Source organism: Haemaphysalis longicornis, unplaced genomic scaffold (genome assembly GCF_048455015.1).
Source record: "Haemaphysalis longicornis isolate Haplotype H1 unplaced genomic scaffold, Haemaphysalis longicornis Haplotype H1 scaffold_2, whole genome shotgun sequence".
NCBI lineage: Eukaryota > Metazoa > Arthropoda > Arachnida > Ixodida > Ixodidae > Haemaphysalis > Haemaphysalis longicornis.
The window spans coordinates 177,046,427-177,070,505 of NW_027526295.1; the positions used below are offsets into that span (position 1 = coordinate 177,046,427).

General features: G+C 45.8%; 2 protein-coding genes and 1 long non-coding RNA gene across 3 annotated transcripts in view; 2 read left to right on the plus strand and 1 right to left on the minus strand.

Annotated features, from left to right (window-relative positions):
- Positions 1-24,079, plus strand: part of LOC144169521 (organic cation transporter 1-like) — an 86,669-nt gene that overhangs the window by 59,762 nt on the left and 2,828 nt on the right. The gene's annotated exons all lie outside the window — the stretch shown is intronic.
- Positions 70-5,259, minus strand: LOC144167529 (uncharacterized). Its single transcript, XR_013322025.1, has 3 exons — positions 4,943-5,259; positions 2,410-2,494; positions 70-447 (listed from the first exon to the last, which is right to left on the minus strand). It is a non-coding gene; the product is annotated as an uncharacterized LOC144167529 (long non-coding RNA).
- Positions 7,121-8,435, plus strand: LOC144167530 (uncharacterized). The gene has a single exon (XM_077696772.1). It carries the CDS (start codon positions 7,142-7,144, stop codon positions 7,970-7,972), a length of 831 nt encoding a protein of 276 aa, XP_077552898.1. The 5' UTR covers positions 7,121-7,141; the 3' UTR covers positions 7,973-8,435.

Consider the following 24,079-nt stretch of genomic DNA (forward strand, 5'->3'; position numbering starts at 1 on the left):
AGTCTATCTCTCAAAGGCAACACAGACACCATACGGCCTTTGTGTGTCCCCTATGTCTTGAAGGCAACAGACCGCATTCGTCCCTTGTGTGTCCCCTGTATTGAAATTTCGCCACCGACTTTCTGCGTCCTCCAAGAATCCTTTATGTTTCCGTCCTCTACGTATCCCACAAGCTTCCACCTTTTGAGTGCCCTTTGCATGCTGTCAAATAACAGCACCCAACAGCCAGCTGCATGTAGAAAATGTCAGCCAGCTCCACAGTCACTGTTTCATGCTGCAGCTGTTTCTGTAAGAGCAAGCTGACGAAAATCACATGAATCACACGACTCTTGCAAACCTGACTATTTTATTCAGGTTGGATCCATACGTGCTGCTGCCGCCTGCCACACCAGGTGTCGCCTCATCTTTACCCCTCACAGGACGGGATAGCCACTGCCACGCTTGAACCTGAAATGACAAACGCATTGATCACATATGAAGGGGTTTAAACAAACACGTCTCAAACATTTGCTGGTCATGCTTATAAATATAAAGGAGTGTTCCCATACAAAACTGAACCAAGTATCCTGAAAGAGAAGGTACAACTTCTAGGTTGCAAAATTAGCCACAAAATTTAGACCACATAAATTAACTAATGAGCTTACGAACATCAAATATGACATACTGTTACATAGGCAACACAATCCAGAACTAAGTACTGTTTAGATTCATGGCCTCCTCATGACGGGCATTTATACAGCCTCGCAAGAACATTTGAGATGAGATTATTGCAGCAGCACTGTGGAAACAAAGCAATATGGGGGGGGGGGCAGGGAAGGCAACATAAAATTGCATGAACATGCTAAGACAGGCATTGATCAGTCGTCATCATGAGTAGTTGCTTGTGTCTACGCGTTCTTTGGAACCTATAAAGGCAGCAGTTTTATTGTGCATTTCGTTTACGAGACAGCACTTGCATTGTCTAGTTTATTTGTCTGTGCTTGCTTACAAAAAGCAAAATGTACATCACCATGAACTGACCAACCTCTAGGTTGGCTCCTCACTTTTTATATTTCCTTGTGTCGATGGGTAGCATACACAGGAACAGAAATAAAAAACAACCCTAGAAAAACGTGGTGGATAGCACACTTGCACCCATCATTGCACGCGTGCCACATGGTCACTCATCCCAACAGATGTACAGTGCACGGAGTGACCCCCACGCAGCGAAAGTTGGGCGTGGTCGCTCTGTACTTTGTGAAAATACAAGCTACTAGAAAGATTTGACAGATAGCACAAACAGTGCAGGTGCGCCAACTTTGCACCATGGCATGAATTTTTCAACGCACAACAGAAAACGCACCGGTATGTCAGTGACACCGTGGAGGAGAAATTCGAAGACAAACCAGGACATCAGTGACAGTGAAAGGGTTAAAGTGGTCGAATACAACAAATTTAATTTCAGGGTTTATGCTTACCAGCAATGAGGAAAGCTACCGCAGTAACTTGAGCTGACTACTCTGTAACGTGCACTCAAATGCTAAAAACACACAAGCATTTTTGCATATGTTTGGACACAGAGCATTCATACTGTTCGGAAATAATGCAGGTTTTTCCTACTATAAACATCATAATATTGCCCCCAACCACGCCATTTGATTTGTTTACAAAATGTTTTGTTACAAGCACCTGGCCACACCCTGCAATCTTATCCTTTTTTAAGGGAACAGTCTTTTTCCCCTTTTTCCTTTGTGTGCTGCACCAGCAGTCCTGTTTGATATGGAAAGGGTGTTGCTTTGCGATCCCTATCCTAGCTTTTCCTGTTTTTTATTGAAAATGTTCTCGATCTAAATGAATGAGTGCAAATGGCCAGTACGATGGCCAGTGAGACGAGTACGATGGCCAGTGAGACTCATTACACTACATGAAACACAGTGGCAAAAAGGCACGCAATACACCCTTTTCACTGCTAGGCACAAGTTGCATCTAGGGCATTGAAGTGAATTCACCTAAATTCTATTTCTGGGTGCATGGAATTGTTTCACTCATGTAATGTAATCCATAATATGACTTTTGAGTAGAAGTCTAAAGATCTAGTTCATCTGTAATAGGCGGTAGAAGAAAAATCCCCACACACTGTCTGTGGGCACCACGCAACTACCACAGTGAACAAGGGTGACAAAGTCGTTATTAATTAATTCATGGAGCAAGGACGCAGCCCTGATGCGACAAAAAAAATAATAAAGGTACCAGGAAGTTTCTCACCCTCATCGGTTCCTTATTTTTTGCCCCATCTCTGCAATGTTCTTATGTCTTAATATCACTAAGGTACCACAAGAATGCCACAATGGTTTTCTATGTTTTCATGTTCTCTCAGCCTTCAAAATCGAGATTTTCATGCATTTCACAGCCGTAATGAACTCCACTTACAGGTCGTGCAGGATAGATAGAAACAGGAGGCAGCCAATTCTTCTGGTAGCTCACAACGTACATCCTCCATGTCAAACACCTGGCCCTGTAAAAAATGGAAGTTCAAGTAGTAAAAAAGCCGTAAATATGCGGTATAATGCCGTGAAATACTCGCTCTGACAGGACATGACAGAATTTCTTTTTTGTAGGTGCAAAAAAGGCACCTTCAGTTCTTTCAAGCTAAAAAATAAGTACAGTGCTCACTGATTGAAACGCAACACTGCGAGCGCGTGGCCGCCAATACATGCAGCGCCGTCCATGGACGCCGCTGTCGCTGACAGCGCAACGCTGTCGCTGCGGGGAACCACTTCCCCGCTTATTGGCAACCGGAAGCAGCAAGCTTATGGTCGAAACACTCTCATCCTCGTGGTATACCACAATGCAGCACCTAGCTTCCACGGGCGTCCACTGGCGGCGCTGCATGTAGCGCAGGCCACGCGCTTGCAGTGTCGCGTTTCAATCCGTGAGCACTGTACATACATGACAATCCTTACAAGGCTTTCAGCCATACTTTAAAGGAACAGAAGCATCCTTACACTGAATTAATGTTAAACTAAGCCTATTAAATATACCTAGGTGGTAGAAATCTGTGGCCCCAGATTTCCACTGTGCAAGCATATTCTCTGGTCCAGAGGGCGCGAAACGTGGTTACGGCTTTTAAAGGAGCCATGAAGAGAAAACACAAGTTTGGTTCATTCAAAGGATTCCGTTGCTAGAATCATGCTGACACCATTTTTAACATAAACTCCACTCAAATAAGCTACAAATTAGGAACAAAGGAAATGGCCATGCGACCCACTAGCTCATTTCCCGCAACAGAACCTATGTCATACCAGCCAGCTCTGCAGTTAGCGGAGGGCGGCAACAGCAAACGCGAATTAGGCAGAGGCTATAAGCTTGCCGAACGAACTATTTGCGCTTAAATTTAGGGCACATTCTTTTTACAGTAGTAAGAATGGTGGGACCAACAGTAAAGGTTAGGAAAGCACACGTAAGCATAGAAGTACCCATGCGTACTGCTGTTGGTACTGCGCGCACTATGCTTGGTCTAGCTGCACAGGACTGCGGGGCTTTGGGGTTGTCTCGGACAACAATGGCCGATTGACACAAGCAACGGTGTCTTACGTGACCATATTTGTGGAGCGAGCACTATGTTTCACGAAACGATTATTTTCTCGCTGAACAAAAACAAGCCACGTTTAAATACGGTAAAAACAAAACAAAAGCAGAAAGCGGCTTGCCACGGTATGGTGGCACCATCTCGGTTAACTAACGGTAAAGAACGTTTCCCAATCGGCTACAGAGCGGTCGGTTCCTGTGATGTCATTGCAGACCCTGAAAATGCACGATTTAGCGGGAAAACCAAAATTTTAGCTTCAATTAATGAATTTCTCAGTTAATAAAGCATCGTTTGCATTTGGACAAGTGCTGGGGGCACCATACCACACGAAATCTTTTGAATAACACAAACTTGTATTTTGTCTTCATGGCGCCATTAAAATTCTCTCTGAGGCACATGGTGAACGTCTCAGCGTGCCAATACCTCCAAGGGGTAGGCAAGTTGAAATGCTGACGAAACGAAAAAACAGGATGGCGAAGGAGCACGGTGGCAAGCCCACGCCCTGTTTAATCTTTTTCGCAACGTGATTGTATCCCCATCACATGCATATTTGTAAGAATCAACACGTTTAACCCATGCTCAACATGTTACGGTCAACACAATTTATGCAAGCCAGCTACAAATAATGTCACACCAAACAAGAATTTCTGCCTGATCATGACGGTGCTGGGTGAGCTTAGGAAGGTGGAAAAATTTCTTGCATTAAAACAGTGAAAGCTGCCCTGTGACTGCACCAGCAATGCAGGCTGGAACAGCATGTTTTCAAGCTGCGACGTCTAAACAATTATCTGGTCAAATGTTCACTGCCTAAAGACCTTGTGCATGTGGTACTACTTATAAAGTTGCTAGCAATGCTTAAATGTTAAAAATTCAACGTATATGCAACTCTTACGTATTATAACTACAAATGTAATGCAGCCTCCTTGCATTTCTTTACCCGTAAACGAAAACTACCCGTTAGAACAATGCTAAGCTGCCTACGTCCTGTAAAAAAATATACTGTGGGTCAACTGCCTCCTAAAAAAAAAAAAAATCCGGGAGTGGGCGTTTTGTTTTACAACCATTAACGCAGTTTTCTTTTTTTTTTCATGCAACAAGCTTTAGCGTCGAATCCACCAAAGCCAAGCGGCGGCCGCTGGGCCGTCAGCATAATATTTTCGTTGCCGGCAATGGCAAGGGGGTCGATCACTCACACAGCATACTGGCCGCCGCTCCTAGAAGCTCATTATGACCGCGCCGACGCAGCCGGTAATTTACAATAAAAGAAGCGCGGCGAGCCGAACACCAAGGAATATACTCAACACGTTTAACAACACAGCACTGCGGCAACGCGTAATAAAATTTTAACATGCACCACGATAAACAATCACTTACGGCAGAACACGCAGCATTTTTCACACGTCGCGTCGACAGACTGGAACTTGCAGTAGAGACTCTTGATTCACGTAGGCACGCACAACTTGTCAGGTATTTTGTCAAATGGCAACCTCGATGTGCGTTTGCTACAGCAGCGCAGTACGGCGACGACACAGACGCTTTGCCAGCACTCACGATGTTTCAGGTGGCACAAGAGCACTAACACGTAATATTACGGCAGGAGGAGCACGCAGTAATTCACGTAACACCAGCAAATCGAAAACAAACCACCAAAACCACGCACAACGAACAAGCCACGTCTTTTCTTGCGCACCTATAACCACAGAACAATGACTGCATATATGCGAGCCTAGACTAGACTTATTACTACAATTGGCTATCTAGCAGTCATAGAGTTTTAGCAGTTACTTTCTTCCTTCATCATCACCCCTGAAGCAAACTAGGCAGACGCCATTATAGTATTTTGTTAAAGTTGATAATAGCAAACATATATATATAATGGCAGTATATTTTCTTGATGCGAGCAACGTCTTTAGTTGTCGTAAGTTGTTGCTACTCAAAAGCGAATAAAAATGGATTAACAAACGAAGTTATTATCATCGTCATCTACATCTAGATTGACTGTTTTGTGTTTTGTTCAGCGTCCAAGCATTCACCATTCACTGTTTGTGGGCTTTTCACAAACAGAACGGCCGGATAAAAAAATTATTCCCCGCAGACATACGCAAACACACGCGCACACGCATACGCACACACACACACACACACACACACACACACACACACACACACACACACACACACACACACACACACACACGCACGCACGCACACAAAAGCACAGCGAGCACAGTGCGTCAAATCCACGCAGGCAAACAATTCACTCAAATGGAGGCTTAGCAAGACTATGTGAGCTCAAGTATTTAAACCTAGGTTTACAACTCGGCCGTGTACTGGTTTGGTGGCTTGGAGTTAAGTACTCGCCTACTGATTGAAAGGGCGGTGGTTCGAAACCCGCTCAGTGACCTTTTTTTTTTTTAACCGTGTTTTAATTGAAGGTTTTCTGCCTTAGGTTATATTTTGACATTGTTGTTGCTCTTGTTGCTCTCGTCTGGCTGTGTCCCTTTTTTTTCTGTCGCAATATATTTCTACCGCAAGCTCTGCACCAAAAAACAGTACACCGCTTCAGCATTTAGTTGCAAGGATAAGCCATTTTACAACGACCCTGAAGGAAAACACAGACTAGGACAATCGGAAGCCACTTTTTAGGTTGTTTTTGTTTTCATTGCTTCGTTTTCTATTCGGCTTTTTGTTTTCTTTTTACTTTTCCTGGTCTGTATATTCTTCTCCCTCCCACTTTTTTTTCGTAATGGGAGGGACGAGGCACTTCGAACAGCCTCGTTCAATATGTATCCTTCTTACGCCACTGTTTCATACAAACGTACCAGTTGGTAATATTAATTCTGCGAATTTATCAGACCTTACTAGCACGAAATAACGTATACAGTGCTGCAGAATGTCCACAAACCATCGGCATTGTTTCTTACCATCTCTAGCCAAGCCAAAAAACTTCACCTTTCGAGTATAATTAAGGCTTACATGCTCGACTTTATGTTTACTTGAGGAAGCACAATCTTCAGAAAAAGAATGTAAGGCAATTGCAAATAGTTATCCTTCCTCCCAGTGTCCTAGAGGCAACACAAAAGACATAAGTCAGTCTTTTGACTTCATTTTGCCTTCAGTACATACATAAGCAACAGCATTACGGCACACAGAAGAATTAAGGCAGCAAATTCAAGTTCTATCTTACAGCCTTTGTCCTAGAGGCAACACAGGGGAAACAGGCCAAAGTCTTTTTACTTCATTTTGCCTTGAGTACACACATGGGCAATAGCATTGCGGAAGTCAGAAAGAGAAGAAAGCAAGTCATTTTTAAAGTTTTATACCTCTCATCCGAAATAAAACCTTCGTATAGAAATTTAAACTTTTTCTTTACCATAGTACATATAAAGGTAAAACGTCGGGGCTGTTTATCCGGCAGTCTATAAAAAGTACACAGCCTGCTTATGTCCTAGAGGTAACACAAAGGAAAAGTCAAAAGAAAGGCCACACAGTCAACATGCAGGAGACACAAAGTAAACAGAAAGGAAAAGTTCATTTTCATAAGGGTGGGTTCTTTATGGTGTGCCCGACGACATGGTGCGAGCCGCGTTTGCGCCGTACGGCGTAGTGACTGACGTCGCAAGAGACCGATGGCGTGTGTCTGGGTGCGGCGACAAGGGCTCGACAACGCGCCTTGTGTCGCTGAAACTCAAGGCAGGCGTCTCCCCCGACGACGTGCCCCACCAGCTCCGAATCGCCGGGGACAACGCACTCGTAGTCGTTCCGGGGCGTCTGCCGCTTTGTCTGCGGTGTCAGCGTTCTGGACACGTTCGACGGGAGTGTCGTGTTCCGCGCTGCACTCGTTGTCGTCGTTTTGGCCACGAGGCCTCACAGTGCGTGCAAACTTACGCCACTGTCGCCGGACCAGTGGGGTGTGACGACAAATCTGAGCACCTCATGGATGAAGCTGAAGCGGAAGAAGTCGCCGCTGGAGGAGGGGGAGACGAGCCAGCGCCGACGCATGAGCTCAAGGACCTGCCGACGTGCAAGTCACCCGCCGTACAAGCTGGCATGGGCCAGGGAAAAGATAATGACCGGCCGGGCCTCAACACAGACGACTTATCACTGCCACCAGTGAACCAAGCTGCCCAAGGAGGAGCTATCCTGGAAACCGACCAAGCGGACGGTGGGAAGGAGTCTGACGATGACACCATCGATATGGACACGAGCAAGGACCTCGCTAGCAGCACCTGCGGAAAGCGTGGACGCGAGAGCAACGCCGACATGACAGAAGGCGACAACGCGGCTTCCGACGAGCCGCCTTGGAAGGCGGTGCTGGGGCGGCGTTCCACACAGAAGCCCAAGCGTAGCGTCCCCCCGGACAGGAGGGAGCCAGCGTCGACGCCGGCGAAGACGCCGACGTAGTCGCGCGAGTGGTGTGCGCCGGTGGGCGAGTGAGCCAGCGTCGGTCATCCTTGTGTCTGAGACTCCAGGCCCGTAATTCAGTAGTGTATTCTGCGCTGCTTTTGAATCCACGCCCCGTACCCGTGGTGCTGTCTGTAGTGTATGGGGGGGCAGGACAACGTAAGGATATTGTCGAGGTCGGAACAGGTGCCATAAATTGGTATGGGGCACATGACAGCTTCTATGTCATTTCGACGGTGCATTTGGCTGACTACAGCGGTTCACTCCTCTTCCTGGCATTAATGAAAGCACCATCCTGTCCACACGCTCATTAATGTAAATGGCAACGAATCTCCTTTCAGCACTTAAGGTGGCAACAATCAACGTCAGGGGCCTGTCGTCAAAAAGGAGACAGTACCAGCTTAACCGCCTTTTTCTGGAAGACGATATCGACATAATCGCCGTTCAAGAGACGAAAATTGAAAGTCAGGAGCATACGAACCGGATGGTGCAAACTTTCAGAGCACGATATAACGTTTGCGTGTCCCACTCGGTAGGCGCGTCAGCTGGATGTGCGCTTTTTCTGCGTAATTCTGTGGGAATTTTTGAAGAAAGTGTCAGTGTTTGCGAACGCGGTCACTTTATTGTGTGCGATTTTTTGTACTCGGAAATGGCATGGAGAGTGATTTGTGTATATGCGCCAAATAAGGAAGTGGATCGCCGCCTTTTTTTTGAAAGTTTGAAAGTGTATTTAAACTGCGATAGGCATGTAATATTTCTTGGCGATTTCAACTGCGTCTGTTCGAGCGCTGATAGAGCAAAAAAACCGCCGACACATGATTTGAGTGCGACGGTTTTAAATAGCCTAGTGCATGAGTTTGGCCTGGAGGACGTCGCGTGTGTTCTGTCGAACATGAATGCACCACAGTACACACATTTTCAACGTGAAAGTCACGCAAGATTGGACAGAGTTTACGTATCACTGGGTCTTGTGCCTCTGTGCGAGGCCTACAACGTGAAACCGCTGTCCTTCAGCGACCACAGCATGGTGACGTTTACAATAGGTCAGAAGCAAAGGAAAACTCGCTTTACCTGGGATACCTGGAAATTCAATGTAAAACTACTGAATGATGAACCATTCACAACTGGTGTAAAGAAAAGATTAGAGGAGGCAATCGGAACAGAAAGCGGGTCACTTATCACCGCCTGGGAACAGCTAAAAAGTGACGTTAAGATAAGTGCAATAGAAAGATCGTCCGTCATACGCCATAAAGAAAAGGAGGAGGAAACACAACTACAAAGCCAATTGCACTTCTTGCTAGGCATTGAGGCTCAACAGCCTGGAACTTTTACAAAAGAAATAAGAGAAGTTAAAAATAAGTTGGACGTCATTGACATCGAGAAGTACAGGGGTGCCATAGTGCGCGCACGCGCAGAGCGACTCTGGTTGGGCGAAACGCCAACCAAACGTTCCCTGAGTGACGAAAAGGGTTATGCGCTAAAGAATGAGATCAAAGCTATTCGATACAATAATGTGGTTTCTAGGGACCCTGAAGTCGTGGAGCGCGCGTTTTTTGAACATTATAAGGAACTGCTGGGAACTGAAAAGCAAGGCAGTAAAGATTACGAGCTAACTTTCTTGCCGTCAATGCCAAAGTTAAGTGATGATGACAGAGCAAGCATGGAGGCGCCGATCAGTTTGCAGGAGATAAATAACGCCATCGATGAATTATCCATAGGGAAGTCACCGGGGCCAGATGGATTGGGAACCGAGTTTTACAAGTTCTTCAAAGAAGATATAGCATTAATTTTGTACAGGGTCATAACGGAAGCGTATGAATCCAAGAGAACACCGCCTTCGTTCCGGAATAGTCATATTGTGTTAATTCCTAAAACTGATGATCCTGAAAAGCTGTTGGCGGTAGAGTCGTATCGGCCAATCAGCTTAACGAATGTTGATTACAAAATTTTCATGAAGGTTTTGGCTAGAAGATTGCAAGGAGTGATCAAAACAATTGTTGGAACCCATCAAACATGTGGAATTCAGGGACGATCTATTTTTACCAATATTCATGTCGCAAGAAGTGTATTAGAGTGTTGCGACGCTCTAGGGGGCCACGTGGCGATGATCCAAATTGATTTGCAGAAGGCCTTTGACCGTGTTGCGCATAACATTCTTTTCTCAGTGTTAGAACACGTTAACGTAGGATTCGTCATCCTCGAAGGTGTAAAGATGTCGTACACTCAGTGCTCAGCTCGTGTTATTGTAAACAAAAAAGTGGGACGAAGTTTTGATATACTGTCGTCGGTGAAGCAGGGGTGCCCCTTGAGTCCCTTATTGTTTGCAATTTATCTTGAACCCTTTTGTTTAAAGATTCTTCAAAATGAAAATATACACGGATTCCGTTTGCACTGCAGTGAAGTTAAAATTTTGTCATATGCCGATGACATCGCTGTTTTTTGTAGTGGTAGGAAAAGTGTGAGGGAGGTGGTGAACGATCTAAAGCGATTTTGCGAGTTGTCTGCCAGTGCAGTTAACTGGAACAAGTGCATAGGATTTTGGCATGGTGACTGGCAAAGTAAGCCAGTGTTTTTCGAGAACATGCCTTGGACGACAACTCCGGCCAGGTATCTGGGCATCCCCCTTGAAAACTACCAGGATGCTAGAGAGTACTGGGACGGAGAAACTGATAGAGTTAGAGAGAAATTAACACAATGGGGGGGAAGGTATCTGTCAATGTTTGCCCGTGCATCAGTATGTAATGTGTTTGCTGTTGCCAAGGTATGGTACGTCCTACAGGCGATTTGTATGTCAAGAAGGAACATACAAAAGCTGCACAGAGTGTTCGCGGTGTTTTTGTGGGGCTCAAGTTGGGAGCGCATGAGTCGAACTAATTTGTTTCGCTCGGTGAAAAGTGGTGGATTGGGACTGGCACATTTGTTTATCCGACAAATAGTTTCTAGGTTTATGTTTCTGAGAGATCAGAGAGATGGCTTTCTACGTACTGTGGTACAAGCCCGACTACGTGATGTCATTCCAGACTATGTAGTTTCAACTTCTGAAATGCGATGTGTACGTGTGCGTGGGTTCTTGCGGGAAGTTGTGGATGCTTTTAGGATTTTAAGGGTTAGGTTTTCCTCGGAGTATTTGAGTAGTGTACCGCGAAAACGTTTGTACAAAGATATGATTGATGTGTGTCTGCCTGTTCTGGTTTATCGTCAAATATATGCAGTGGGTTCAGGAAAAGATGTTCTAAAAAGAGTGAAACGAATGCCAGTACGTTCATCTGTTAAATCTTTCTTCTTTAAACTTCATAGCGGCACGCTTCCAGTAAAACCCTGGCTGCAGGAAAAAGGACTATATGTACACCCATGGACACTTAACTGTAGACTATGCCAAAAGCTGGAAACAATTGAGCACATCTTTCTGGACTGTTGGGATGCGGTGTTTCACTGGGACATCCTCCAACGAACCCTGAAAAAAGACTTACCATTAACGCCTTATGGCATTCGCTTTTTGCCCGTAAACAACGATGGAGGCGTGCCCTATGATATGTTCATGGCACTTAGTCTGCATTCTATGTGGAAAACTCGCATGGCGGTTCAAAATGCCGAAGAGGATGCTCGCACAGTGCGAGAGTACTTCATTGAAAGCGTTGCTTATATAAGAGAAGAATATCTAGTGATGCCGGAAGAGCCTGAGTGGTTACCCATTCTGGATGTTCTAGCGCAATTTAAGATGTTTTAAGCCACTCCCTTCAGCCGATTGGTGGCTGGAGCTAGTAATTTGTGTACTGAACAGTGCGTGTTGTGTTGTCGCCAAGCAGGCAATAAAGAAAAAAAAAAAAAAAAGCTCCGTGGCTCAGTAGTCTGGGGCGCTGCGTATGACACCGCAAATGTTTTGCAAGTCACGAGTTCGAATCCCCGCGGGTACGTGCTTTTTTTTTTGTAAGTTAACTTTTTTGTTTTCCGCCGATGTTTTCTATATTGAGTTCACCTTTTTTTTGGGCCGCAACGTTCATGGCTACACGAACTAGTTCACAAAACGCGCGCAGGCTGGCACATGCATGGCGCGCTAGCGAGTTCTCGTTGGCGTGCTGTTGCCATAAGCACCGACTGCTTGCAGGCAGTGGGCACAGGCCAGAATGAACAGACCCTTGGCCTGGTGCGAACACGCTTTTTACGATACAGGCATGAGGGAGGCAAGCTCCAATTATGGGGGAAAAGCGCATGACATTTGGGCGTCTACGGGTACGCGGAGGGCGTTCATGAACTGCGTAGGTTTCGGCTAGTGAATGCTAAGATTCCAAGCCGTCCTAGGAGGCTTATCTTTATGCATTTTTACAGCTGACAACATGGCAGAAGCGCGGTACGATGATTACTGAGTCATTGAGAATGCCCATCCAACAACGCCCCCGGTTGTGTTTTACAGAACCGAAACCGAAACTTGTTTGGTTGCTCACCTTGGGCATCTTCCAATCACGGTGCCCGCTCCTCCTAACGTCACAGCTTTAGTTGGTGCGGCCGCCGCAAACCGCGCATGGTAGCTTTTCTTCTTTCGCGCTTTGTAAAATAATTACCGATTTGTCAATCGTAAAAACGATGAAAAGTGTGCTAATTTGAGCCAGTCTACACAGTGCAAGCAAAAACGGGAGCTTGACAAATTCACTTCAGTGTCCCTTTAAGTGTCGAGTGTGTGCGCTCGATGCGGATCCCTGCCCCCGTAACAAAACCGACAGGGTACACTGTCCGTCTTTATGACAAATTATCTGGCACATATCTGTTGATATTAGGCGTCGTATGCTTTTTAGCAGCAGTTATCCGACTTTGAGGCGAAATTTAACGATGCGTAGCTGAAGTGTTTTGAATGGACGAAGTAACATTCCAAATGTTGTGGGGGCCGAGGGCTTCTGGTTTTCGGTTAAAAAGTTTAGCAAAGGCAACAGAACGAAGTTGGAGTAAGCCAAGTGCTCAGCTTTTGAAAGACCAAACTGTTATGACTCTTGGTGATTTGCTGCTCATAGCTTTAAAATGGTGCAGCTCGAGGCGAGGAACTGCCGACATGCCTTGGAAGGCTAAGTCCGCCTGTCGACTCACTCACTCACTCACTCACTCACTCACTCACTCACTCACTCACTCACTCACTCACTCACTCACTCACTCACTCACTCACTCACTCACTCACTCACTCACTCGTTCGCTCGCTCGCTCGCTCGCTCACTCACTCGCTTAGTCACTCGCTTAATCGCTCGCTCGCTCGCTCAGCCAGCCAGTCAGTCAGTCATTCAGTCAGTCAGTCAGTCAGTCGGTCGGTCGGTCGGTCGCTCAGTCGGTCTGTTGCTTGGTCGGTCGGTCAGTCAGCTAGCCAGCCAGCCAGCTAAGGCACTTAGGCAAGCGTCCCTGGAGCGAACTTACATTTTCAGTTTTAGTGGCACCTCAAAGGGTTTAATGAACATTTTTAACAATTTTAATTGAAAATAAAACCAACAACCATCGTTTCTAAGAAGCAGCTCTACCTTGACATTGTGCATTAATACTTATTGCAAAAGCGTGCATGCCTCAGGTTTTCTGACTGGAGAGAAAAAAAACTGCTTTATTTATGAGAGCCTTGTGGGAGTGGAGCCTTCTTACAGGTAGCCATGTGCCTTCCTTGACGCTACCTCTCTCAACCAGCAGGAGCTGATCGCAAAAGAGGGAGCTGGACAGCAGCGTCTGGCACTGCTCGGGGAAATGGGAAGGGGCTGGAGGTGGCAAATCAGGGTTCTGGGTGCATTCAAATATAACGCGCCCAACTCTTTCTGATTGCATACAGAACTAGCATTGGGCTTCGTGCTGATTTGGGAACGTAAGGTGCAGCAGTGTTGGGTGGTTTGTTTACGCAAGTCGGAGCGTAGTTTCTTGTGTCTTTCTTAGTTGGGGGTGGGGCAACGGAGGTGTTCTGCGACCGAGTCAGTATGCTGTGTAATTTCCTGGTGGTGAGTAACATAAGGTGGTGAGTAACATAAGTTCAGGTGAGTCCTCCGCGGCCTGGTCGACGAAACCTCGCGCCTTGAGGTGTAATCATTGCCCTCCATAGCGGAGTGGGCCGGTGCCCACACCACTTCGACAACCCCGCCTGGTGGCTTGCTTGGCAGTATGTGGTATGTCACTGGGGCCACCCAGCTTGACGTGAGACTCCTCCATACCACTTGTGAGTCAGTAATTATGACACTTATCTTCGCTTGTGCGAGAGCTAAAGCTACTGCTAGTTCTTCCGCTTCTTGCGGTGAGGCTCGTGGCAGGGTTGCCCTAACGACGAGGTCTGTCTTCGTTGTCACCACCCCTACCTTAGTTTGTCTTTTGGGGTATGCGGCTGCATCTGTGTTGGCCACTGTGGGCAGAGATCTGTTTTCTGTGTCCAGAACTTTGGCTGTTGCTTCTCGCAATCTCTGATGGTAAAAAGGATGCATATTCTTCGGCAGTGGATGGACTATGATGTGTTTCCGCCATTTCTGCGGTATTTCCTTCGTTGAGACAGTGTCCGCCACTTGCGTAAATTTTAACTGGGCAAGGAACTTCCTGCCCGTTTGGGTTTATGCGAGGCGAGCTTTTTGTTTGGACAGAGAACCTTCAATTAGCTTGTCGACTGTGTTGTGTAGCCCAAATCTAAATAGCCTGTCTGTGGACACGCTCATTGGAAGGCCGAGTGCTTGTTTTGTTGCTTTCATGATGACGATGTTAAGTTTGTCGATTCCTATCTTGGTTAGCACTGCATACGGCACTCAGCAGAGCAGGTTATTCTTGAGATAATAAAAGCCTTGATGAGACAAAGTATGTCTTTCTCTTTCAAGCCACTGTGTCGGTTGGTGATACTCCTGATTATGTGTAGCACCTGTTCGGATGTTTTCGTAAACCGTTCTATCATTTGGTCGTTCTTCGCGTCCGATTGCATCAGAAGGCCTAGAATTTTCAGTGATGTGTAGGGTTTGATTACCTGTTTCTCAAGGGTCACCCGGATGTTATGTTCTTTTCGTTTGCGGCGGCGGCGTCGAACCACAAGAAGTTCCTACTTTTGGGGTGCGCAAGTCAATCTATATACCTTCGCATACTAGTTGATTGTACCGGCGGCGAGTTGCAGAGTGCCCTTCGGACCCCCATTGCATCGGTCCCCGTCCACAGGGTTGCATCGTATGCATAGAGGGCATGTTTTAGGTTCGGTATACTCTCCAGCCCCCCAAGAGGCCCAAGAGCCTGATGTTGAACAATAGCGGAAACCGGACTGAGCCTTGGGCGGTCCCTCGACAGCCAACGGTGTTGGGATCCGAGGTGAGGCCCCAGATCTTGAGTATGGCTTTTTGGTTGGACAGGAAGTCGTCAGTATAGGCGTATTTCTTCTTTCCCAAGCCTGTGTTGTTCTGGTTCCGAAGGAGGATCCCTTCAGATCAAGTGCGAGGATGGCTCATGACGGATGGCGGGGAAGAGAATGTCCTCCTTCACTTGAATTAGCACATCCGGTGTCCCGAAGTGTCTTCTGAATCTGGATATTGTGGCTGGTATCTGCCTGATCTTGTCCAGGCGTTTCTGGAGGTGCTTTAGAATTATGTTTTCTATAATTTGCCTACGAAGGACGTAAGAAAAACTGCCCGCAAGTTTTCGATGTGTGTTGACTTCCCCGGTCTCGGTATGAATGCGGATTTCCGCCGTCTTCCGTTGTGCTGGAACTCTCCCCTCAGTTCAAAAATTGTTAAAGGGGTCCATGAGAATTTGAAGGGGTTGGTTGTCTAAGTTTGTGAGAACTGCGTAGGTGACCTGGTCTGGGTCTGGGGCGCTGCTTTTTCTGCTTTCGGCGATGGCTACCTTACCTTCGTAGAGCTGTATCTTTTTGTCGAGTTCGGTGTTCGGGTTCCAGTGTATGAAGGAAGGGTGGAGTTACATACCACCTTCAGGTATTTGCGTTCCAGATCTTGCAGAAGTTGGTGTGTAGTTCTCTGTAATGCGTTGAGTGTGCGGGTCATGCTACGTTCTTAATCGCCCTTGCTCTTTAGCGGGTCGATTAAGTGGCGCAGCAGCTGCCAGGTCTTCCTCATCATTAGAGTGCCCTGGAGTTCATCACACAACTTTAGCCAATTTTCTTTGCACATGGTTGCTACGTGCTCTGCCGCTTGTTTGTTTATCTCAGCTATTTTCTTGCGGACCTTGGGGTTATGCCTGTGTTTTTTCAATATTCTGGTACGACTGTGATTGGGTTAAGTTTCGGGTCTACACAGGGATTCTGGTATGTGGTGGCGGTGACTTTAGTATGCGTCTTTACGTCTGAGGCTATCTGCCACACCCAATCCACCCAATCCTGATAAGGAATCCTGTGGATTCCTCCCGAGACATTCTGGTCTTGCGAAATCGGTCCCAGTCGGTAATTCCGGCTGCACCGATTTTGGTTTTTTAATTTCTGCCTTTAACTGCAAGACGGATAACATAGTGGTCTGATCCGGGGTTAATTTCAGTAGTCATCCACGGGACGCTTCGCGAACCTGCGACCAACGAGAGGTCTGGGCTCGTGTCTCTTGATGTACTGGTGCCAAGTCTGGTTGTGGTCTCAGGCTCATTTAGTGGGGCAAGGTGGTTTCGGTTTAGCACGTTCGCTATTGCCTGTCCTTTCTTGGTGTTGTCCTTGTACCCACACATCTGGTGTGGAGCATTACAATGTCCCAGTATAAGAGTGGGGTGGTCCCTTGCTAACGCCAGGGCTTTCTGTGCGGTTTCCTGAACTCCGGGTTTCTTGCTCGAGGGGCGGCAGTAGATGTTAAGGATGAATAGGTTGGTCCTTTCCATGGTTGAGCGCGAGTGGATCTTTACGAGCGTATTCTCACAGTCCCTCTGTGGGGTAACATACTGTGTCGCCGAAATGCTGCTCCGCACTAGGGTTGCTGTTGCTTCTCGGGGTGGGTCGGCGTATGTTATATATCCGGGCAATCTGGTGTTTCCATTCGTTTCTTGGAGGGCTATTATATCTGGTTGTGGGTATTGTCTTTTATACCGCGACAATTCCATTGCAGAACTGCCGTGGCGTCGCGTCGGGCATGTTGTTTCGTGGCGGCATCGTGAGATCCAGTGATATCCTTGTAGGTCTTGGATCACTTGTGTATGGGGTGGGACTAATGGAAGAAAGACGGAAGTACTTTTGCGTTGCCGGTGAAACGAAGTTATCAGATGGTTCATGGAGGTTTTAGTTTAGAGCTCGGAAACGTTTCTTTATCTAATAGCGGACAACGTCTTGCAAGTGCCGTTCCCTTATAATTTAGTACAAAGGAAGCAGCTGGATCCGCTTGCGTAGTGTTGCTTGTACTTTTCTCTTTAACGCAGTACCGTTAGGTGGAATAGGCCGATGTTGAAGAACTATAGAATCAGTGCATAGAAACTGGTGGGGTTGGCGTTTTTATCTGACAGCTTTGTTTAACTCGAAATGTTGAAAATTTGTTTTCCTGGCACACGTAAAGGCTTACGAATGGTAGCAAAAGAGCCATCGGCTTAAAGAATAAAAACACAGCGAATAACACTCCGATCTGCGCCAAATTTCTTAGCGAAGCTTCAGTAAACAAGGATCAGTAATTTACTTCAAACAAACATCTCTTAATTTTTGGTTTGAGAGGGATTCAAGGAAGGTCTTGGATCTTGCTGTTGCGAGAACTAAGCACCCATTCCGGATAACACCACGGGTCGGTGTCTCTAGCAGATAAAAATGGACCCAGTGAATGCGTTGTTACCTTCAACTCACAAACGCGTGCTAGTGACATCTACTGAGACACAGATGAGTGCTTGAGCATGCCAATTAGACAAGTAGGAGGGTGGATCCCAGCTAGATGTCCACTTGGCCTGGTGTTGCGACCGCGGATACGCGCCGTGTCATAGTACCGAAATTTCCACAATAACACAATTTAGCGGATTTTCCACTTGTAATCGTTATCATAGCGTAAATGGAGATAATTGGTCGAACAGAATTTTGAAAAAAAGAAAAAGAAAAACAAAAAAATACGGGAAATGCTGAGCCTTGCCACGCCCTTCATTTACAAAAAAAATGCAGATTTGGCGCAAATAACACCTGTGATCGTTATAATAGGGTAATAATTGGACGGACAGGCCTTAGAAAAACCAAGAAAACTGGCTCTAAAAAACTCACACTCAAGAGAAGCGGCATAAGAATGCGGCGTAATAGTAGACAATTTTCTGAATTTATGAAATTTTTTAAAGGGCCTCGTTTCATTCGCGGTGTGTTATGAACAAGTTGTATTATTGTACGCGGAAGCGCAAGGTTGCGGTTCCGCATTTTCAACATTTTCAAGGCAGTTCACCTAAAGCATAGCACTTGGGCATGAACGCACCCTTGTGCATCGGAAGTTTGGACCATATAAAAGAGTGCAACAAATAAATGGGTTGCAATGGCTAGAATTGCACTAACACATTTGTAATTTGTGCACTTCTGAAACATCTTCATGACCTCAGTTTTCATGCAATGAGGGTTTACCTTTATAATCTCACAGTGTTTCACACCGTGATTTATCAGGCCTCAATGCAAATACCACGAAATAAAAAAAAAACTCTCTATATTCATAATGCCATGTTGCAAACAAAGCTGTACAGCAAATATCTGTATACCTTAAACCCATCCGGATCTTGAAGTCATAGTCTACTCATACAAGCTTGGGACACGAACAGAGAACTGAGTTAGGTATGTAAATGTTAAGTATTTTGTCATTCTCGAATTCATCAGCATGCGCAACTGTGAGATGAAAATTACATAAATGACACCATGTCGAAGAAACGATGTTTTCTTTTTATTTGATATACAAAATACAAATGTGAACACAAATCACTTATACTGAAATAACAAATACAAATATTAGCAGATTGACCTTATGGAACACACAAAGGAAAATCTTTTTTGTGGAAGAGCAAATGACGACCTGTTAAGATAAAATTAGTTTTCATTTATGGAATTTTCAGCAGCTTCCTGCTTACAAAACAGGGAGGAAACTCGTCTTTTTTGCAGGCTACTGACTGGGTAACGCCCAACGTTTGGCCTAAAGCTGACGGGTATCTGATGTCCTTAATGTAATATATTACCAAACAAAGAAAAAAAGAAAAAGTACATTATCTGGGCTTCAATTATGGTCCAGATACACCCCTCCTGATTATGTAGATGGACTTTGTAGAATCGCCCCAAGCAATCTTTGGCCCGGGAGCTGCTGCTTCTGGAATTTCGTCGCACTGAATGGAAACAGCGTTGTAAACATTTCAAAAACGTTGAGTCACGGGTAGCAATCTGTTTTGTTGGCACTAAGCGAAGAAAAGAAACGGCAGGCGAAAAAGTGACTAGGTACAAAATGGTGCCGTTATTTATCGGCGGTATAACAGTATAGCCTGAAGGTGCGCAGCAGAAATATCACCAACGCATTAGCAGATATGTGAAAATATCATAAATCAGGCAAGTGCATCGCTGTAGTTTAGGCAATTATTTATTTCTTACTGCTTGTAGATTCAGACGCTCTCCAAAAGGACGTTTTCTTCATATACATGGGAAGGCCGAACGCTTTTTCAATGCAAAGGCGTGCGAGAAAACTTTGCGATAATTTTATTTGACGCCGACGCGTCAATTGGATGACGTAAAGGAACTCTGTTCTCTGTTACATGCGGAGGGTAATGTGCCCTAATTTCTCTTTATGAAACAATTTCCACCAATAGTATGGCGCAAAACATTTTATTAAAGATCTAATCAAATTGCTAGCAATATCTTTTGCTAAAGCATAGGTAAACTGCGCGCACCGAACAACAGCCAACGCATCTGTAACAACATTTAGACGAAACCGCTTCGAGCGACTTCCACGCCGGCGACGCGCCGCGTTTGCGCTGCCAATGCTATCATGTTTCTGGAAACCGCGAGTTGACACTCCAGACAGACGAAAGCAGTGGCGAACACGAGATGGGGAAAGGTGTTACTCATGAATGTTCCTTCATGTGAAAACTTTACCACTTAAACGCACCGTAATGAAGTTTACAAATCGTCACAGAATCCAGGCTACTCAACGGGGAGAGAAAAGTCACTAGCCGAAACGACGACGCGAAAACCTAGTTACGAAAAAACGTTACCTAACCTTTTTCTACGTGTACCGAAAATGATAAGCAGTGGCCATAGAATACTGAAAAATACAAAAATCAAACTGGGCTTTATGTGCCTTGACCTGGACAGGGAAGCGCGCGTAAAAATGCAATTTCTTTATGGCACCACGGTACTCATTACGGCAACGGAACAACCTCACATGTGCAAGGGGTGTTATTTTTCGCCTGAATCCCAAAACGGCCGCCGCACTGGGAAACCGAATCCTCTCTATAAAGCACGTCAAATTTACCGTACGACCCCGGGTATCGAAGAATAGTGTTGGCGCGGGCTTCTTACGACGACGAAAAATGCATAATTTCGTGGCCCTTAATAGTTGTCTGCCCACACTAATTCTTACAGTCTGCGCCGCGCACCCCTCGAAAAACATAACAAAACAAGAAATCCTGGAACTTACCTATTCTTTCGTGTTCAACCGGGCTATTCCCGCAATACACACACCAGCTGGCTTGACATGGCGCAGCTGCTAGGCTTGCGTTCCAAGTGGCCCTAATAAACCCATCGCATTCTCAGTTGTTTCCACTGTTACACCGACCTCGAAGCACACATTTGATGTCAGCGGAAGCGAATGTGATCAAGAAAGTGTGCACACTCGGAAGTAAGTATGAACTACAGAGCAAGAGTCAAAGCGCGGGACCCCAACTTGCTCCGCGCTGAAATTCTTCACCGGACCACACCGGACCACAACTCGCCGCGCGCGAAATTTTTTCCACTCCTAGTGCGCATGTGTGTGCAAGATTTTTTTAAAATGTTTTTCGGCTTTCGCCGCGCCGTCGGGCGCGCGTCGTCGGCCACCGCAAAGGAAGCTCGCGGGCCATGTGTGCGGAGGAATACGCGGGTTCGCCGCAAGCCACACATTTCGCTCGGAGCTTCACGATTGCCCCCCTTTTTATTTATTTCCTGGCGTCAGGCTGTCTGCTTGTTCATAGCCGTGACACGGGCCGTTGGCGCAGCATATAAGCGTGCTGCAACCACCTGCGGTTTCTTCACGGAAAAGACGTCTGTCATGGCCTCTTATATCACAGTATTGAGACTGCCCATCGCATATAAATAGGACGCCATCCGGGACGCGACTAAGAGTGATTACGAGAATAGCAAAGGGCGTTCCCTCTGCCCCTTTTCTCCTCTTTGTATTTTAATGCGAGCGCCCGTGTTTGCCGAGTGAGTATAGCCGACAGAAGGAGGATATTACGCGTTGAGAAAAGAATGGTATAATAATGAGAGGATGGTTCAATATTTGAGGTAATGCTTTTGCAGTAATTTTTTTTTCGGAGATAACTTTACTCACCCAGGTTAAGCTGCAGAATAATGTGTTTGAGACAGTGCCGCCAAAATAAGTTGCCTCAGCCATAAAACGCGCAGGTATTTGTTCTTGTTTATATGGAGTTTTCTTCTTGTCTTGACAAGAAGAGAGCGGAGTGGGTCAGGGAACAAACGCGTGTTAAGGACATATTAGTAGAAATTATGAAGAAGAAATGGACTTGTGCAGGGCATGTAATGCGAAGGCAAGATAACCGTTGGTCATTAAGGGTAACAGAGTGGATCCCTAGAAAAGGCAAGCGTCGTAGGGGGCTGCAGAAAGATAGATGGGCAGATGAGATCAAGAAGTTTGCGGGGATAAATTGGTCGCAGTTAGCATAGGACCGCCGTAATTGGAGATTAATGGGGGAGACTTTTTCCCTGCAGTGGGCGTAGATGGGCTCGTGATGATGATATGGAGTTTTATATCCGCTTCGGTACATTTCCAGGACGAAAAAATGGGGCCATTCCACTCCGTGAATCTGGATGACCAACGAAAGTTCATAACATACACATCACACACATGCTTACAGAATGTACACGTACTTATTTTTCTCGTCATTTTAATGGTAATGGCAATAAAATTGTGTCGACTTAAGGAAACGTGGAAGGACTGCAGTTTCGTCCTATCGGAGATACATGGGGTTGTCCGTTCCCTTCCCGTAGGAGCCCGTGTATTGAAAACAGGTGGGACTTCCAGAACCTTTAAAGCTTCGCTGGAAATGGCAAAACTACTAAAAGTAAAAAAGGGCCTCACTTAAGTTACGTGTGGCTGCATTTTGAGATTAGCCAAGCTGAGGTTCGGAGATTAGTTAATTTAAAACATTGTTTCTCCATAACATAACGAAACCTAATGTTAGCTACCCAAACCTAACCTAACGTAACCTAACCCCCCATCGTAACTCCACGTAGCTTGGCCTAATTAGTTCAACAGAGCGGTACCAACCGTTTTAAGGGGAACCACATGGAGATATTTTCGTGAGAGAGTGACAAGCGTAACTACATAATTCCCAGTGAGTGGACTAGGGTTGCTGGCGACAGCCACCAGCTGGCGCTTACACAGCATAATGCATTGCCGCCGGAACTCTTCGTCGCTGTCCCTGCGTCTGGTCGGCAGAAGCAGACCAGAAGGAAGCGACCGCGACGAGGTCTTTCAGCCCGGTGTCGTAGCCAAGCACACACTGCCCCGGATTCGCGAATTTGCACTTCTTTAAAGCGAACGTTTTCGTAGCGGGACCGATGTCGTCCTGTCAAAATACCAATTAATTGCGCCATAGACCGGTTGGTCCACCGAAAAGCTCTGGTAAGATTTCTGGACACAGGGCGCGTGCGTGAAACCGGGCTTCCATTGTGTCAGGAGGGTTATTTAAAAATAGCGAAAAAGAACGGTCCTAGATAAGACAACACACACACATCCATCATAAAAAAAGGAGTAAACACAATATTATACCCTTATCTCATAAACCCCGTATCGGTATACATTCAGGTCATTCTTAGATGAGTTTACTTACTGCACGTTCTTCGTTTGTGATTTCGGTCTTTGATTTTTGGACGATCGTTGAACGCACTCTCAGAGAAGGTTAAATGCACTTTTAGTGAAGGTATTGCGCTTTCGCGCTTCTCTCAACTTTCATTAGGGAGGGATGGTGAAGTTTTAATGGAACGCCTCGTGCAGACACGAACTATATTCTGAAAATGCGAGGAGGTGTACCATGGCTTATCAAAATAAGGCGGACTATCATTGCATTTGTATGAGCAAAGCGGCACCAAAGTATTCTGTAATATTTGCGCAGAGTATTTTGAAAGAGAGGATAAATGGCTTTTTTCTGCAAGGAGGGCTGGGTGTTTCACCCGCAGGTTATATAGATTCGTATTTCTTCTTTTATTTATTGTAACCTTAAAATTTCAAGTCACACCCCTAATGTGCCACATAACATCAAAGAGAGCAGGCACTAACAAAGCTTCTGTGAATGACAATCACAAAAGGGTGACATGACTTGGGGGAAACAAAGGAGCCACGAAAACCACGACAAAGGAGCCACGAATATAGCTCGGGCAGACACGAGCTATATTCTGAAAATGCGAGGGGGTGTACCATGGCTTATCAAAATAAGGCGGACTATCATTGCATGAGCAATGCGGCACCAAAGTATAATGTAATATTTGCGCAGAGTATTTTGAAAGAGAGGATACATGGCTTTTCTGCAAGGAGGGCTGGGTGTTTCACCCGCAGGTTATATAGATTCGTATTTCTTCTTTTATTTATTGTAACCTTAAAATTTCAAGTCACACCCCTAACGTGCCGCATAACATCAAAGAGAGCAGGCACTAACAAAGCTTCGGTGAATGGCAATCACAAAAGGGTGACATGACTTGGGGGAAACAAAGGAGCCACGAAAACCAGCCTTAACGAACATATCTCTCGGAACCCTACACAATTGTGTAGGGTTCCGAGGGTTTTAAAAATGTACAATTGTGCGGGGTATTAAAATCTACTTCAACAAACGCAAAGCGGTAATACCGAATAATTTTAAAGGTACACGCAGAATGCATTTCGTTAGGATATGAAATTGTCATTTACCTGTGTGCCTGTACGAGAGTGAGCTCAGAGCCATGAAAGGCTAGTGTCTTGGAACCACAGTCGAATGCTTGTTTTTGAACCAGGGAATAGGCATGCGCAG

Excerpts from the sequence above, each read along its gene's own strand:
- LOC144167530 (XM_077696772.1), top strand. The coding sequence starts at position 7,142 with ATGGTGCGAGCCGCGTTTGCGCCGTACGGCGTAGTGACTGACGTCGCA.